Below are 18,092 nucleotides of genomic sequence, written 5' to 3'. Positions count from 1 at the left end.
GATGATAATAGAACATTTATCTTACAAATGGAATTGTGAGAATTAAATCGTATATGTAAATTGTTTAGAACAATGTACATTGAATGAACAAGCACCCAATGAATGTTAGCTATTTTTTTTTAATTCCCCTTCATGGATCACAGCCTTGTTGCGGCAAAGGGGCTGTGTAACTCAGTGAAGCTATGAGCCATGCTATGAGGGTGACCCAAGATGGGTGGATCATCATCATCGTGGAGAATTCTGACAAAACGTGGTCCATTGGAGGAGGAAATGGCAACCTGCTCCAGTATTCTTGCCAGAATCCCATGAACAGTATGAAAAGACAAAAATATATGATACTAGAAGATGAGCCCTCGGGTCTGAAGGTGTCTAGTATGCTACTGGGGAAGAGTAGAGGGCAATTACTAATAGCTCCAGAAAGAATGAAGCAGCTGGGCCAAAGTGGAAATGACGTTCAGTTTTAGATGTGTCTGGTGGTGAAAGTCCAATACCATAAAGAACAATATTGCACAGGAACCTGGAATGTTAGGTACATGAATCAAGATAAATTGGATGTGGTCAATCAAGATATGTCAAGGGTGAACACTGATCAACATCTTAGGAATCAGTGAATTAAAATGGACAGAAATGGGCAAATTTAACTCAGATGACCATTATAGCTACTACTGTGGGCAAGAATCCCTTAGAAGAAATGGAGTAGCCCTCACAGTTAATAAAAGAATCTGAAATACAGTACTTGGATGCAACCTCAAAAATGACAGAATGATCTCAGTTTGTTTTCAAGGGAAACCATTCAACATCGCAGTAAGCTGCCCATGCCCCAAACACTGATGCAGAAGAAGCAGAAGTTGACTGGGTTTATGAAGACCTACAACATCTTCTAGAACTAAAACCAAAAATGGTGTCCTTTTCATCATAGGGGATTGGAATGCAAAAGCAGGAAGTCAAGAGATACCTGGAATAACAGACAAGTTTGACCTTGGAGTACAAAATGAAGCAGGACAAAGGCTAACAGAGTTTTTAAGAAAATCCTTTAAAAAAATGGGAGTACCAGACCACCTTATCTGTCCCCTGAGAAACCTGCATGCATGTCAAGAAGCAACATTAGAACCAGACATAGAACAATGTACTAGTTCAAAATTGGGAAAGGAGTATGACAAGGCCATATATTGTAACCTTGCTTATTTAACTCCTTGCAGAGTACATCATGCAAAATGCCATCCTGGATGAATCACAGACTGGAATCATGATTGTTGGGCAGAATATCAATAATCTCAGATATGCATATACCACTTTAATGGCAGAAAGTGAAGAGAAACTAAAGAGCCTCTTGATGAAGATGAAAGAGGAGAGTGAAAAAAGCTGGCTTAAAACTCAACATTCAAAAAACTAAGATCATGGCATCTGAGATCTAAGATCTACTTGCTATCACTCCATGGCAAGTAGAAGGGGAAAAAAGTAGAATCAGTGAAACATTTTGTTTTCTTGGGCTCCAAAATCACTGTAGATGGTGACTGCAGCCATGAATTTAAAAGAAACTTGCTCCTTTGAAGAAAAGCTAAGACAAACCTAGTAAGCATATTAAAAAGCAGAGACATCACTCTGCCAACAAAGGTCCATATAATCAAGGTTGTGGTTTTTTTAGTAGTCATGTATGGATATGAAAGCTGAACCATAAAGAAGGGCAAGCGCTGAAGACTTGATGCTTTCAAATTGTGCTGCTAGAGAATACTCCTGGACTGCAAGGACATCAAACCAATCAATCCTACAGGAAATCAACCCTGAATATTCAATGAAGGGACTGATGCTGAATCTGAAGTTCCAATATTTTGGCCACCAGATGTGAAGATCTGACTCACTGGAAAAGATCCTGATACTGGGAAAGATTGAGGGCAGGAGGACAAAAGGGGCAACAGAGGATGAGATGGTTGGATGGCATCACTGACTCAATGGACATGAATTTGAGCAAACTCTGAGAGATAGTGGAAGACGGGGGAGCCTAGTATGCTATAGTCCATAGGGTCAAAAAGAGTCTGACATGACTTAGCAACTGAACAACAACACATTTTTTTAACTGGAGTATAATTGCTTTACAATGTTGTGCTAGTTTTTGCTGTTCAATAAAGTGAATCAGCCATGCTGCTGCTTCTAAGTCGCTTCAGTCACGTCCGACTCTGTGCGACCCCATAGACGGCAGCCCACCAGGCTTCCCCGTCCCTGGGATTCTCCAGGCAAGAACACTGGAGCAGGTTGGCATTTCCTTCTCCAATGCATGAAAGTGAAAAGTGAAAGTGAAGTCGCTCAGTCGTGTCGGACCCCGTAGCGACCCCATGGACTGCAGCCTACCAGGATCCTCTGTCCATGGGATTTTCCAGGCAAGAGTACTGGAGTGGGGTGCCATTGCCTTCTCCGGAATCAGCCATGTGTATACATATATCCCCTTCCTCTTGGGTCTCCCTCCCACCCCGCCTCTGGGTCATCACAGAGCACTGAGTTGAGCTCCTTGTGCTACACAGCAGCTCCCCACCAGCTTTATCCCCCTCACCTCCCCGCCATGTCCAGAAATGTTCTCTGTGTCTCTACTCCTGCCCAGCAAATAGGTTCATCTGTAATGTTTTTCTAGATTCCATATATTAATATATATGTTAATCCATGATATTTGTTCTTCTCTTTCTGACTTACCTCACTCTGTATGCTATTTTTAATGTTATTATCCTGTAGAACTGTGGTAGGAGAAACATAGCATCTTGTTTGCAAAGAGAGAAGCACACAGCGGGTACTCAAAAACCAGTAGCTTTTACTGTGCCCATGATGCCTTGTCCTTAGAAGGTGCTCCTCAAAATTACTGTTCAATGGAATGCAATGCTTTATAAGGGAAGTATCACACTATAGGAATCAGGAAAATGGCCATGAATTTATAATGAGGCAACAAAATAGAGCAAGTGCATTCTTAACAGTTGCTTCTCTTGCTTGAAAATCATCCTGCAGCTTATATGAAGAGGTAAAATTTTTATTAATATTTTTATCAATAGATTAAATACAAAAATATACCTCTGTGCTTAGTATTCCCTTAGCTTACCTATAATACCACATAGAAGGTAAAAATACTAAAGATATAGTAAAATCTTCCATTCTCCCATTGGAGCTTTAAAAAAGTCAGAGCTTTATGATCATTTATAAAACACAGATCAGCAGGAATGGAGAAGTGTGAACACAGGAGAAAACTGGCAAGTTTGCCTTCCTCGATTTTTTTTTTCTTTCCGAGAAACATATAAAACAATGACTGATTTATAGCAATTCATAAACTATGAATGGATCTGACATGCAGGTTAATGAAAGCCTTAGCAAGCTATAAAAGCCACCTCTATAAAGAGATGAGGCAGTTTTTGTGCAGCTTGTCAATTTGGGCATATTTTATACACATTTTCAAATTCTGAACACAGAAAACTGATCACATGATTTACATGACTTTTTTTTCCTAGTGGGCTGTTAGATACATGGTAGCTATTTATAGAAAATCTAAAATCAGTACGTAGAATCACATATATGATCCAAGAGAAGAACAGAGCCTTTAGAATCAGCATTCTCCTTGTCCTTATTGAATGCCTGTCTAATATTTGAAGCTACCAACCCAAGGACATCTTGCCTTTGTACCATGACATAATGCTGTGATAGAAATGAATTTTAATCACTGAATTCTAGGCTGTTACCCATCATTTACCTGGTCCAGATATATAGTGGTTGCCTGTCCACAGACCTTTTTTTAAACAGAGTTTCTACAAGGGTATACTTCAGTTTGTTTATTTAGTCACATTATATATGGCAGAACTGACGTTGCTTACAGAGTAAATGTGAAATAATTTTCCATAAAGTACTTGGAATCACTGATTTTTCAGTACATACCATGATTTCAAAGGACCAGGAAGTAGATGAATCAAGAAACCTATTTGAGAATACAGATTTTATTTTCTCTTCTAGGAAGACAAGACGGCTGGCTTTTTATACATAAATTGGTAATAATAATACAAAAGTATTTATTGCATGAACCTGGTGTGAGTATGTATTCTGAATTCAGTCTTTATCTTGTCCTGAACCAAACATCTGCTGCTGTCCTGGTCTAGAATGTGATTCCTCCTTTGCTCCCAGTTCGAGTGCTGTTTCCTTCCGTCACAAACTGGCTTTAGTTATATGTTCCTTGGAAGGGAGACCTGGCTGGCTCAAATAGTAGGAATCTGCCTGCAGTGCAGGAGACCTGGACGCTATCCCTGGATTGGGAAAATCCCCTGGAGGAGGGCATGGCAAGCCTCTCCAGTATTCTTGCCTGGAGAACCCCCATGGACAAAGGAGCCTGGCAGACCACAGCCCATGGGGTCGCAGAGTCAGACACGACTGAGCAACTAAGCAACACAAGTCTTCCTTGAAAAGCCTTTGACTACTTTTTCTCATATTAGTTTGATCCTTTTATATTCTTAGAGACCCTGAAAAATAGCTTAGCTTTTAAGGATCTTTTTAATAACTTCAGGAGTCTTAGGCTGAACTAAACTAAAACTAGTTTGATCTCTTTAGCTATACTAAGAGTTAATTGAAGGCAAAGAGCAGAATTTTACCCCTTCAAATATGCCCTCTTTTCTTGTTCAGCTTATTTAGGTGTTTATTTAAATAAATGAACAGTTAAGACATTTATATGAGCATGTTGCAGAAACTTTGGAATATTTAATAAAATACTTAACATAAGGAAAAGCATAACAAAGGAAATGGAAATTTTACCAAGTTGTGAGAACCATGATTAAAGTCTGTCATGCCTGTTCTTTCAATCTTATTATTTTGTGCACACAGACACAGTTAAACAAGGGTTCTGTTGTACACGCAGTTTGTTAGCCTGCTTTGACAACTCTTATATTTCCTTGTTGAATAAAATATCCTTTGGACAGATGATTTTTAATGACTACATAGTTTTCCATCTTTAAAATATATATGTTTCACTATAAAAAATAAACAACACACGCTGATTGACTCTGAGTTGTGGATGAAATGGAGTGGCTCAAACTTTGCTTTACTGGTTCTATATTTGAGGTATTAGAAGAAAAGTCAAGAAATGAGATGGGCAAACAGAAATCAAGAGGGTTGTCAGGGAACTTCCCTCGTGGTTCAGTGGCTAAGGCTCCATGCTCCTAATGCAAGGGTCCTGGGTTCAAACCCCAGTCAGGGAGTAAGTGAAATCGCTCAGTCATGTCTGACTCTTTGCGACCCCATGGACTGTGGCCTACCAGGCTTCTCCATCCATGGGATTCTCCAGGCAAGAATACTGGAGTGGGTTACCATTTCCTTCTCCAGGGGATCTTCCCGACCTAAGGATCGAACCCGGGTCTCCCGCATTGGAGGCAGACGCTTTAACCTCTGAGCCACCAGGAAAGATCCAGTCAGGGAACTAGACCCCAAATGCTGCAACTATTTTAAGATCTGGTGCAGCCAAATAAAAAATATTTTTAAAAAAAGAGGATTAGCTATCTGAAAATGTATGATGACATATGGCTACATTGCAGAGGTAATTCTGCATTGTCTATGATTGATTTTCATCTGATATAGTTCTCACTATATTACTAATAAAATTATAGAAATCAATATGGGTTTATTGACTTTAGAGAAAACAGAGATATAAAGCAAGGATCTATTAAATAATTTGAACCTCAAATTAGTCTTATTTTCTGTGCTAATAAAATCTGTAGAAAGGAACTGATGCATTTTTCAATTCAAGAGGAAGAAGTCTCTGGAAAAAAATCATTTTATCATTCTTAAAAGAGAAAACAGCTTCAGAAAAGGCGAGTAATCGAACAATCATTTGATGTTGAATCCCACCTCTCTCTCTCTAACCCTTACTCACTAGAGTCTCAGCAACACTCAGGCGCTAGGATTGATCCTATCGTCCAGAGGTTCAGTCCAGGTACAGGTAAGGGAGACTAAAAGAAGCCTGGGAGCAGGAACTCACTGGCTCAGCCCCTCTCTTACCATTGTCCTATTCTGACTCTGACATTCTAGTAGCCCAATAAACAGTCCTTCACTATTTGCAATTTCCATTTTCACTTCAAGACCAATTCAACTCATAATTTGGTTTCATGCCTGATTAAACCAACAACCTGAGTTACTACCCTCGAGCCCCAGTCTTCTCATTCTTCCAACCCTATTACCTGCTGCATAAGTATCTCCTATAGTCTGCCCCCTCAGGCTGGGAGAGTCACCTGGGTCTTATGTTCAGTATGGACACTTTCCAAATCAGCCTCCACACCCTGCCTAAGTCTCTTTGGACACACAGAGGCCTTCCTTGACTCTCTATGTCCAAGATAGGCTCCAAATAGGCCCTCTGTTCTCCAAACCAACTCCTTCTCCCCCAGGCACAGTCTATAGAGTTGCCCTATTTCTGTCTACCCAAGACTTAATACTTTCTGAGAGTACTTTTTGCGTTTTCTATGCTCCCAGTAAGATTTAGATGAATGAATTACTTGCATTTGTTAGGGATTTCACTCTCTCCACCATGTGCCCATGTTCCTATCATAACTGACACCAAGGCTGTTGACGTGTATACAGTGTGTGTTTCAATGTGCCCTGCGACTGCTCGCTTGGCTTTCATTAGGTATCGGTCATCAGTATGTAAGTTATTTCAAGAACGTGACCTCATGCTGTTAAATGAAAAACACAAGAATCACATACACATACACACATGTCATTCTCACCTATATATTAACGTGCATTAGTGACTATTGCCTGGGATTCATGATATATGTGGTGTCCATATAAAAATATGGAAACATTCTTTTAAGTATTCTATTGACTTTGGAGGCAGTAAATGGAGGCATGACAATAAATGTGATAAGCATAATCAGGGAACTAAACTTAAGAAACAGTTCACGGGAATTTCTTTTCTTTCATGTCTTTGTCAAATGACTCAATTCTATATATAATTTCCCACAATGGTTTCAAGAAAGAAACATTATCTGATGGTGAGAAATGATCCCTCTTCTTAATGCCAGCTTTGTTGAAATAAACAATTTTATTAAACTGTAAACAAAGTCTGTGTTCTCTTGGATTTTTACTTATTTTTCTCTTCGTGAAAATAAAAGGGGTGCCTATATACTCAAGTTAAACGATGAAAGACACGTGGAAGCAGAGCTATAGGTGTCCAGGTGAATTACACAATTTAAATGCAGTCAACCACTAGAAATACTGTTGACAATGGGTATGAGATTCTCATCTTATCAGTACATGTTTCTCTTTTACTATCAAGATATTTTTAACCAATCAGCTTGCTCAATTGACTAGACATTTCCCACCTGATTAACTTGAATAAAAATGTAGCAGAGGAACTTCAACAAGATATAATGATTTTATAGACATATGGACAAGACAGAAACAAATCCTTGATAGAAAGTAACTCATACAAAATAATATGACACCTACAAAATTAGTGTGGCTGTTCCCAATTTAAAAAGGAAGCCAGTGAAACTCTCAATTTATTTGAATACTTTGGTACAGAATCAAGAATCAAATGTAAGAAAAAAATTATTTGGATGGATAAACAACACAGTCCTACTGTATAGCACAGGGAGATATTCAATATCCTGAGATAAATTATAATGGAAAAGAATATATTAAAATGTATATATATATATATATATATATACACACATATATATGTATAACTGAATCACTTTTCTGTACAGTGGAAATTAACATGACGTTGTAAATCAACTCTACTTCAATAAAAGAAAATCTACCCCAAAAAAAATTTTAGTTGGAAAATTAGTTGGAAAAATATCTCTTACATCCTTTATTCCATTTTGTTCCTAGATTTTTTGTAGTAAGATGCTTTGTTTTCTTTCTCATTAATTAAATATGCATATTCTTAAACAATGAAAAAATATTTAAGAAAATATTACTCTTTAACTTATTAATTATGAAATGAAGCTAACTATATGATAGATGAAGTCTTGAATAATTTGTGAGATTAAAAAAAACTTAAAGAAAAAAATGGTGACAAAAATATACACTAAAACCTAAATGGGTTTGGCTGTGATGTCTTTGAAAGAATAGTTTAAAAAATATCCTCAAGAAATGGTATAGTTAAGAATCTTTTAAGTGCTAAGAAGTATAACAAACAGATTAAGAAATACATATTCCAGGATCAACAACACAATTCCCTGAAGATTCTAGATAACTTTCTTTTGTTTACTCATCAAGGATTTCCTGCCATATGACAAAATAAAATTACCTGTTGTTAGGAATTCTAGTGTATTTTTTGAATAGACATGAAAAAAGAAAATTAAAGTTTGTTTTTTTAAAATGGGAGAAATATTATTATGAACAAATTCTCAGAGCTGCTCACCTCTTAAATCTATGATTCAAGCCAGAAATGTAAGTGATGATAGTGTTGTTCCCAAACTTGACTGCACTTTCAAAACAGTTAGTATAGTTAGGTCTTTGAAAAAGACAGGTAACTTTAATTGAAATAGAAGATAGGTATGTGGTCCACACATTCTGTCTCCATTCTTGACTAACAGCCTCTACTCCAATTACTTCTGCCTAATTCAGATTTCCCCTCTTCTCCAGGATTCAAGCAAGAAAGCTTTCTTTGGGTTTTGAAATACTCTTAATGAGTCTAACAAATCTTCATTTTTCAGAAGTCTTGCTGAAAGGTTAAAAAAAAAGACTATATTATCTTAAAAATAAAAGATGAGTAAGTAAAGTCTCAAGTAACAAGAGTTATAGTTAGTGAGTCAGGAGATGCCACGGTCTTTTTTGATACTTGGCTCCCTTTCTGAAAAGTGGATTTTTTCTTTATTTGACAACATCTGAGAATTTTCTAGACAAATAAATAAATAAATAAAGTATATCTTTATCAGGGGTTGTCAGGCATTGCCAGAAAGACAGGGATGAATAGGCAGAGCTCAGAGAACTTTTAGGGCAGTGACGATACTAAGTATGATACTATAATGATGAACACATGTTTATACATTGTCCAAACCCATAGATAATATGTAACCACAAGGATGAACCCTAATGTAAATTATGGACTTGCTCAGTCACTCAGTCGTGTATGATTCTTTGTGACCCCATGGACTGTGGCCCATGAGGCTCCTGTGTCCATGGGATTCTCCAGGCAAGAATACTGGAATGAGTTACCATTTCCTTTTCTGGGGAATCTGCCTGACCCAGGGACGGAACCCAGGTCTCCTGTGTCTCTTGCATTGGCAGGAGGGTTCTTTACCACTGAGTCACCCAAGAAGCCCCAAATTATTGACTTAGGATAACAATAATCTGTCACTGTAAGTTCATCAACTGTAACAAATGTACCATTCTGGCTGGGGGATGTTGGTAATGGGGGAGGAAATAGATGGGGAAACAGTGGAAACAGTGTCAGGCTTTATTTTTCTGGGCTCCAAAATCACTACAGATGGTGACTGCAGCCATGAAATTAAAAGACGCTTACTCCTTGGAAGGAAAGTTATGACCAACCTAGATGGCATATTCAAAAGCAGAGACATTACTTTGCCAACAAAGGTCCGTCTAGTCAAGGCTATGGTTTTTCCTGTGGTCATGTATGGATGTGAGAGTTGGACTGTGAAGAAGGCTGAGCGCCGAAGAATTGATGCTTTTGAACTGTGGTGTTGGAGAAGACTCTTGAGAGTCCCTTGGACTGCAAGGAGATCCAACCAGTCCATTCTGAAGGAGATCAGCCCTGGGATTTCTTTGGAAGGAATGATGCTAAAGCTGAAACTCCAGTACTTTGGCCACCTCATGCGAAGAGTTGACTCATTGGAAAAGACTCTGATGCTGGGAGGCATTGGGGGCAGGAGGAGAAGGGGATGACAGAGGATGAGATGGCTGGATGGCACCACTGACTCGATGGACGTGAGTCTCAGTGAACTCCGGGAGTTGGTGATGACAGGGAGGCCTGACGTGCTGTGATTCATGGGGTCGCAAAGAGTCAGACACAACTGAGCAACTGATCTGATCTGATCTGATACATGTATAGGGGCAGGGGAGTACCTAGGAAACCTCTATATCTTCTGTCCAAATTTGGTGTGAACTGCAAACTGTTCAAAAAATAAAACCTATTAGAAAGAGAAAGAAAACAAAACCAAAAAAATTATGATTGTTTTCTCAATAAGTTATGCTTCAAATTATAATATTTTGAGTGAAGGATGTAAATTTGAAACATTTCATTATATAATAAAAATATATATTCCTAAAATAATTGGAACTTCAAATCACTACAAACTACTACAGATAGTGGAGATATGTGTTTCAACTTGCCCATAACTTCATAAAATATATATGTATTAATATTCAATGATTTGAATATTAACATACATCTGGTGAAATTTCATACAAATAAATGTAAAAATATTAGAAACCTTTCAAAGTACTTCAGGACAATGAAAGAAGAAGAAAAGTCTCTCTAAATAGTTCATAGGAACCATATTCTTACCCCCTTTAAATGCCATTTTGCAACTAATTCCCTAATAGCACTTTGCAGTCATACCCAATTCCGGTTCCTACTCACTAGCTAAGTAGTGGACCAGCCTCAGAGTATGGATTTTTTTTTAAACCACTGCTACATAAGCAAAAATTGCTTTTATTGAAGTGTAGTTGATTTACAGTGTTGTAGGGGTGCACATTTTTAATTCATCCTTTGACAAATTTACAAATTTCTACATGTGATAGATTCTTAGGGTTGCTTAAGCAAGTTAAAGCTTTGAATTAAAATAAAATTCTCAAAGTCAAGGATCTCTCCACAATATCAAGATGGAAGAGCAAGGGAATATTTTTGAGTAAGTGAGACCAAAAGGGGAGCACAGACCTTGTAAATGTCATAAAGAAGGACAAAGGAAAACTCTACATGAGCCCAGTTAACAGCCCAAGGAGTGAGTAATTAGACATATGGATTTTGAGACATGATTTGCAACAAACTTCAGTCACTGTATTAGAATGAGTGTTAGGCAAAGGACTTCTGGCCAGCAGTCTGATTGTGTCTGATTGACAGACACGAACCCATCACCTGTGAAGTCCTCAATCCTTGGGTCATAAGCTGACCTGCTCCATAGCTCAGATTCTTCACTTATAAACTGGGGAAAATAACACTTACCTTATAGAATGATTTTTTTTTTTACAGAATAATATTCATGAAATGTTAGAAAATATATTATGATATAAGTAACAATGATATCAGTAACATACCTAAAGTTGTAAACTATATGTACAAAAGGCTTATTACATTTATAGCTATAAATAAATAAGAATTTCTTACCAAGGATGAATTCCAACTGTGGTTCATTTGGAGTCTTCTGAATGCCTATGAATAATAGGCACAAATTCAGATTGACTAGATTTAACTCATCAAAATCAAGTGAACATATTTAACTCTCTCCCTGCCCACAATGTATAAACACGTTATTTGGCAGAACAAATAAACTCAGTTAATCATCCAGACGTATATAACAAGTCAATTCTCAGGGCAGGATGTAATATTTATAGCAAAACTAGATATGGCTAAAGATTTGATTGCTCTATTTAGTTCCATGGTTATAAAACAGAAATATTGTTTCCGTAAGGCATGAAAAATGCAAAACATATTTTTCAACTGTTTCTGTTTCTTTTGTATATATGTCGACAGAGATGGAAGCTTCACAAAGGATGACCTCATCCAAGTCTTCTCTGAAGCAGATTTCTCTTTCACACCACCTCGACCTTGTGCTAATAGTAAATAATTAAAGAGCGATTTCTAGTTAGGTTACTCAGGACATGATGACGGTAGTTATTCTGCCAATTTATTGATAGCTCAAATCAGTATTCTATTAAATGTTCTTTCCTTTTTTGGCAGTTAAAAAAAATCTATTAACATGGCTAAATGATTTAAGATGAAGTGGGAGGGAAAGTAAGTTTGAGAACAAAGGTAAGGAAATGGGAAAATCTAATGGTTAGAAGATAGAAAGGTAAGGCTGTGGCAAGTAATAAAATGGTAGATGGATTCGTTAAGACCACAGTCTGTTTCAGAGCTTCCCAAACAAGAGTGGCTGACTGGGGATATAGCCATTTTTTTTTTCAGTATCATCAAATGAAATATAATCTATAAAAATAATGAATCAGTATGTTGTACACCTTCACCTAATATAAGATGGTAAGTCAATTATACTTCAATAAAAAAGAAAAACAGAAAGAGATTATAAAAAATATAAAACCAAATAAATAAAACTACAAAAAGTAAGCACAACAACAACAAAAATAAAGAGTGACTGAGGATTGGGATGTCATTTGTCACCACTCATGGGTGACCAAGAAATAAAAGAGTATTATAAAAATCTTCTCCTTGTTTATCTTTATTGGTGCACTCATCAGATAAAACTTATATGTATTAGCATTTAGTCATGAATATACTGTGTCCACTACAGACTGGCACTTGCTATCCACCTCTGCAAGGATTAAATCATGAGCTGCTGCAGCTGCTGACCTTCAGTATCCCCTGAAAGGAATTTAGGGTGGAGATCATAAATGAGGCACTCTGTGATTTGCGGAAAACAACAACAACAAAATGGCAGAACAGGTTTTCAGACAGGTATTTTGAGGAGACAATTTTATAAGCCCAATTCTTGCATCTCCTCATATCTAGAAAAGCACTAAAATCCTTCATGGTGACATCTGCTCCTTATAACTAGCAGTGACCTTCATGAGAATAGCAGAAACCTTCTGCAGAAATATGTGCTTGATTGCATGTACTCCTCTTTCACCAAAGTCACATGTACACTGACCTTTCCCCCTGCTTCTTTGGAGCAGTTCCTAAGAGCTATCTGAAATGCTGTCTCCCGGGCTATAGTTTTCATTTTGCCCCAATAAAACATAACTCATAACTCTTATGTTGTGTATTATTTTTTCAGTCAACAACTGTTAGAACCATCTCTTTGTATAAAACCCATCTGTTTTTTATATACAGAGTTCATATTTTTTGCATTTATGTTTACTTTTATTTCCTACTGACATTTAACAATTTTAGACTTTCTAAGAGGGGTTAGATTGACAATTATTAGGTAGGTCTTTGTTAATTTCAAATACTGTAGTTATTTTTTTAAAGGCTATTAACAATTCTGCTATAAGCTCTGACAATCAAATTACTCAAATAAACTCATCCAACCAGTATCATTTTCTCAAGATTATTTTTATAATGTAAATGAAATATGAGAGGTTAGGCATATGTTTACCAGGGCTAAATAACTGGATAAGAATTTTTTGAATAAAACACAACACATGGCTGATTCATGTCAATGTATGGCAAAACCACTACAATATTGTAAAGTAATTAGCTTTCAATTAAAATAAATAAATTTTTTAAAAAGTTTATGCTAAACAATCTAACCCAAACTCTAGAATGTTAAGCATGAGAGGAAACATATAATTCTTCCAATGATTTGAATTACTGGAGTAGCACAAAAAGCAACGTTCATGTTCAAACGCTAATCCTGGCCAAATAGCCAAGCTTGCTTGCTCTATTGATGTGACTTAGGTATGGCAGCAACCGCTAAGCAGCTAGTGTAATCATTGTGCCCTAATGTTCTCAACTGAAGTGTCTTTGGTTTTAAAGAGAAAATTTCTAGGTTTCAAAAAATAATTCCACATGAGAGTAGAAATATATTCAATAGAAAGTGTGCAACAACAGCCTCCTAAATGGTGTCTCGGACCCTCTCTGTGCCTCCACAATTAGGTCTCCATCAACATCCAGAGTGATTTTTTCAAAATTCGAGTACTGTCTTAGTTTTCCAATTGATCTTCAAATAAAGATCAAAATCCTTAACAAAAAGAAACTATATACTGTTCTTAATACACATTCAAGAACAATGGTTCTATTTGATATTGAACCATTTCATAGACTATCATCTACCTCACCCAGGATAAAAGAGGAGAGACGTATCATAGACTTAGAACACTGAAATAATAGTGCAAAGGAACAAAGTTATTTAATTTGGGAACAAAGTTATTTAATTTTATACTCACTTGTGAACTGAAAGTCCCCGGTGTCATTCGCCTGGGGGGTAGGCAGAAAGTTCTGGCCTTCTTCTGATGCTCCTTCCTCTTTGATTTCCATGATCAATCTTCACAGTTCCTTAAATCTCCCCAATGTCTGTGCCCAAATGCCACGGCCAAAGATTCTTGGTTTAATATAGGTGTATTTTCAGCTAAAGTCCTGATATTCCCACTCTGAAATTCTGCATTTAGGAAACAGCAACAGGAAAAGTCTCAGTTACTTCCAAGTTCAGTATAAAGCTAAAAACTCAAGGTAGTTAGAGCCTACAGATACCTTCGTATGAACTTCCTTCCCGCCTCTCCCACTTTTATTTTCAGAATCTATCCACACAGTTAATGTATCATAAACTCTGGGTTAAATGGGTATTCTCTATGTAATCATTTTACTGTCATATGAGATACTTCTAAATCCTGAGAGGTATATTATTTCTCTTCTAATTCATTTTGTAAAGTAGCACATAGCTATAGGAGCTGCTAAATTAATATGTACCTAATTTAGCAGCAAGAGCAGATAGCATCTTGACAAAGCATTAGGATGTTCAGCCAAGATGTATCTTACTATCATTCCTTCCATTAGAACTGCCCTTTATGCTTATCTCTCTACCCACTTTTGTTACAACACTATTCATGAGCACATTAAGACCATTTGGCACAACACTCTTCTTCCAAGATGAGCTAACAGGTTGTTCAGGGAAGTTCCAACTTCATCATTATCCATAGTTTCTTGCTTCTCTGCCTGATCAAAGTTTAAATGTTTAATGATTGGGATATATGGTGAAAAGAATGAATATTAATTCTAAAAAGCTAAAGTTCCAGGGCAAATGAAAGGAACAGCAAAATGATGAAAATTAGCATGGGGAAAGAAAGCCTCCAAAACTTTAATACCCTGTTACACAGACAGACTCAAACAGAATTAAAGTCATTTTGATTTTTAGTATGTTATTCATGACCAAGAATGAATTAGGAAAAAAAAAATCAATGTTGTTTTTATTCAAGTTACCACCTGAATTAAAATGTATAAAAATCTTTAAACATCTACCCAATGCTATTTCATGAGATAGCAGCAATGGAGTTTGGTTTGGAATACTGATTTGGTTTCCAGCTTCACAAGTTCATAAACTCACTCTTTGTTGTTTTTAACAAAGCAACTTCATTTATAATTCAGCTCTAGTGTTTAAATGTCATCTGGCAAAAATTAAATCCAGAGAGCATCTTGAATCTTTAGAACATATTACAATAAGTTTGCAGATAAATACACATTGGCTTCTAAGGATATAACTAGGAATACTTGCTGGGGGTAAAAGGCTATAGTACTATCAATAAGACCAAATCCATTAATTTGGTAATTATATGTTTTATGGAGTTATAGTTGATTTACAATATCACATAAATTACAGGCATACGACATAGCGATTCACAATGTTTAAGGTTATACTGCATCTATAGTTACTATAAAATATTGGCTATTATATTCCCTGTGAGGTACTATATATCCTTGTAGCTTATTTTATACATAATAGTTTGTGTCCCTTAATTCCCTACCCCTATATTGGAAACAAAAGCAAAAATAAATGGAACCTAATTGAACTTAAAGGAAACCATCAACAGGATGAAAAGACAGCTTACCGAATGGGAGAAAACATTTGCAAATGATATGACTGATAAGGGGTTAATATCCAAAATATATAAAGAGCTCATACAACTTAACGTCACAAACAACCCAATTAAAAAATGGACAGAGATCTGAATACACACTCTTTCCAAAGAGGAGATGCAGACGTGCCAACAGGCACATGAAACCATGCCAAGCATCACTGATCATTAAGGAAAAGCAAATCAAAACCACAGTGACCGATTGCCTCATACCAGTCAGAACGGCTGTCATCAAAAAGAACACAAACAAATGTTGGAGAGGACGTGGAGAAAAGGGAACCTTCATACGCTGTTTGTAGGAATGTAAACTGGTGCAGCCACTGTGGAAAATCATAAACATATATATATACACACATATTTATATAATTTTGCCATTTGAAACAACACGGATGAACTTGGAGGGTACTTTGCGAAGTGAAATGCCAGACAGAAGAAAACAAATACTGTATGATATTACTTGAATGTTAAGTCTAAAAAATACGACCAACTAGTGAATATAATAATAAAAAAAAAGGAAGCAAACTCACAGACACAGAAAACAAATTAGTAGTTTCCAGTGTGAGAGGGAATGGGGGAGGGGTAATATAGGGGTAGAAAATTATATTTTAAATTAAGATAATATTTTCTTGTTGGATTATTTAAATTTAGATATCTTTTTAATATATAAATAGGAAAGGCGCATACTTATTGTACCACATTCTTTCAAGAACCTATGACAAATGCATTAGCATCAGTGGGATGCATTAGCATTCATATCTGTGGAAGGGCGCCATGTATGTGGGACTCAGATACACGGATTTTGTAAACTTTACTACACACTTTGACCAAAGACTCAATCCCTAATCCTGATCAGTCATTTTAAAAATTGTAAAGGAGAGCCTGAAGTCAGGTAGGTTGATTCCTCCAGTTCCATTCTTCTTTCTCAAGATCGCTTTGGCTATTCGAGGTTTTTTGTATTTCCATACAAATTGTGAAATTATTTGTTCTAGCTCTGTGAAGAATACTGTTGGTAGCTTGATAGGGATTGCATTGAATCTATAAATTGCTTTGGGTAGTATACTCATTTTCACTATATTGATTCTTCCAATCCATAAACATGGTATATTTCTCCATCTATTAGTGTCCTCTTTGATTTCTTTCACCAGTGTTTTATAGTTTTCTATATATAGGTCTTTAGTTTCTTTAGGTAGATATATTCCTAAGTATTTTATTCTTTTCGTTGCAATGGTGAATGGAATTGTTTCCTTAATTTCTCTTTCTGTTTTCTCATTATTAGTGTATAGGAATGCAAGGGATTTCTGCGTGTTGATTTTATATCCTGCAACTTTACTATAATCGTTGATTAGTTCTAGTAATTTTCTGGTGGAGTCTTTAGGGTTTTCTATGTAGAGGATCATGTCATCTGCAAATAGTGAGAGTTTTACTTCTTCTTTTCCAATTTGGATTCCTTTTATTTCTTTTTCTGCTCTGATTGCTGTGGCCAAAACTTTCAAAACTACGTTGAATAGTAATGGTGAAAGTGTTATCAAGACAGTATGGTACTGGCACAAAGACAGAAATATAGATCAATGGAACAAAATAGAAAGCCCAGAGATAAATCCACGCACATATGGACACCTTATCTTTGACAAAGGAGGCAAGCATATACAATGGATTAAAGACAATCTCTTTAACAAGTGGTGCTGGGAAATCTGGTCAACCACTTGTAAAAGAATGAAACTAGAACACTTTCTAACACCATATACAAAAATAAACTCAAAATGGATTAAAGATCTCAACGTAAGACCAGAAACTATAAAACTCCTAGAGGAGAACATAGGCAAAACACTCTCTGACATACATCACAGCAGGATCCTCTATGATCCACCTCCCAGAATATTGGAAATAAAAGTACAAATAAACAAATGGGACCTAATTAAACTTAAAAGCTTCTGCACATCAAAGGAAACTATTAGCAAGGTGAAAAGACAGCCTTCAGAATGGGAGAAAATAATAGCAAATGAAGCAACCGACAAACAACTAATCTCAAAAATATACAAGCAACTCCTACAGCTCAACTCCAGAAAAATAAATGACCCAATCAAAAAATGGGCCAAAGATCTAAATAGACATTTCTCCAAAGAAGACATACAGATGGCTAACAAACACATGAAAAGATGCTCAACATCACTCATTATCAGAGAAATGCAAATCAAAACCACTATGAGGTACCATTTCACACCAGTCAGAATGGCTGCGATCCAAAAGTCTACAAATAATAAATGCTGGAGAGGGTGTGGAGAAAAGGGAACCCTCTTACACTGTTGGTGGGAATGCAAACTAGTGCAGCCACTATGGAGAACAGTGTGGAGATTCCTTAAAAAACTGGAAAT

At 36.5% G+C, this 18,092-nt stretch overlaps 1 protein-coding gene across 4 annotated transcripts in view; it reads right to left on the bottom strand.

Annotated features, from left to right (window-relative positions):
• Nucleotides 1-18,092, bottom strand: part of INPP4B (inositol polyphosphate-4-phosphatase type II B) — a 456,612-nt gene that overhangs the window by 413,395 nt on the left and 25,125 nt on the right. For all 4 annotated transcript variants that reach the window (XM_061384112.1, XM_061384115.1, XM_061384111.1 and 1 more), the window contains exons 2-3: nucleotides 14,038-14,249; nucleotides 11,303-11,347 (exon numbers count right to left, since the gene is read on the bottom strand). In XM_061384112.1, the coding sequence (XP_061240096.1) occupies nucleotides 11,303-11,347; nucleotides 14,038-14,128 (136 nt within the window). In that variant the 5' untranslated portion in view covers nucleotides 14,129-14,249. The remainder of the gene's footprint in view (nucleotides 1-11,302; nucleotides 11,348-14,037; nucleotides 14,250-18,092) is intronic.

This window comes from Bos javanicus, chromosome 17 (assembly GCF_032452875.1).
Source record: "Bos javanicus breed banteng chromosome 17, ARS-OSU_banteng_1.0, whole genome shotgun sequence".
NCBI lineage: Eukaryota > Metazoa > Chordata > Mammalia > Artiodactyla > Bovidae > Bos > Bos javanicus.
The sequence above is the reverse complement of the archived record's forward strand: the minus strand, read 5'-3'. Positions and strand labels throughout refer to the sequence as shown.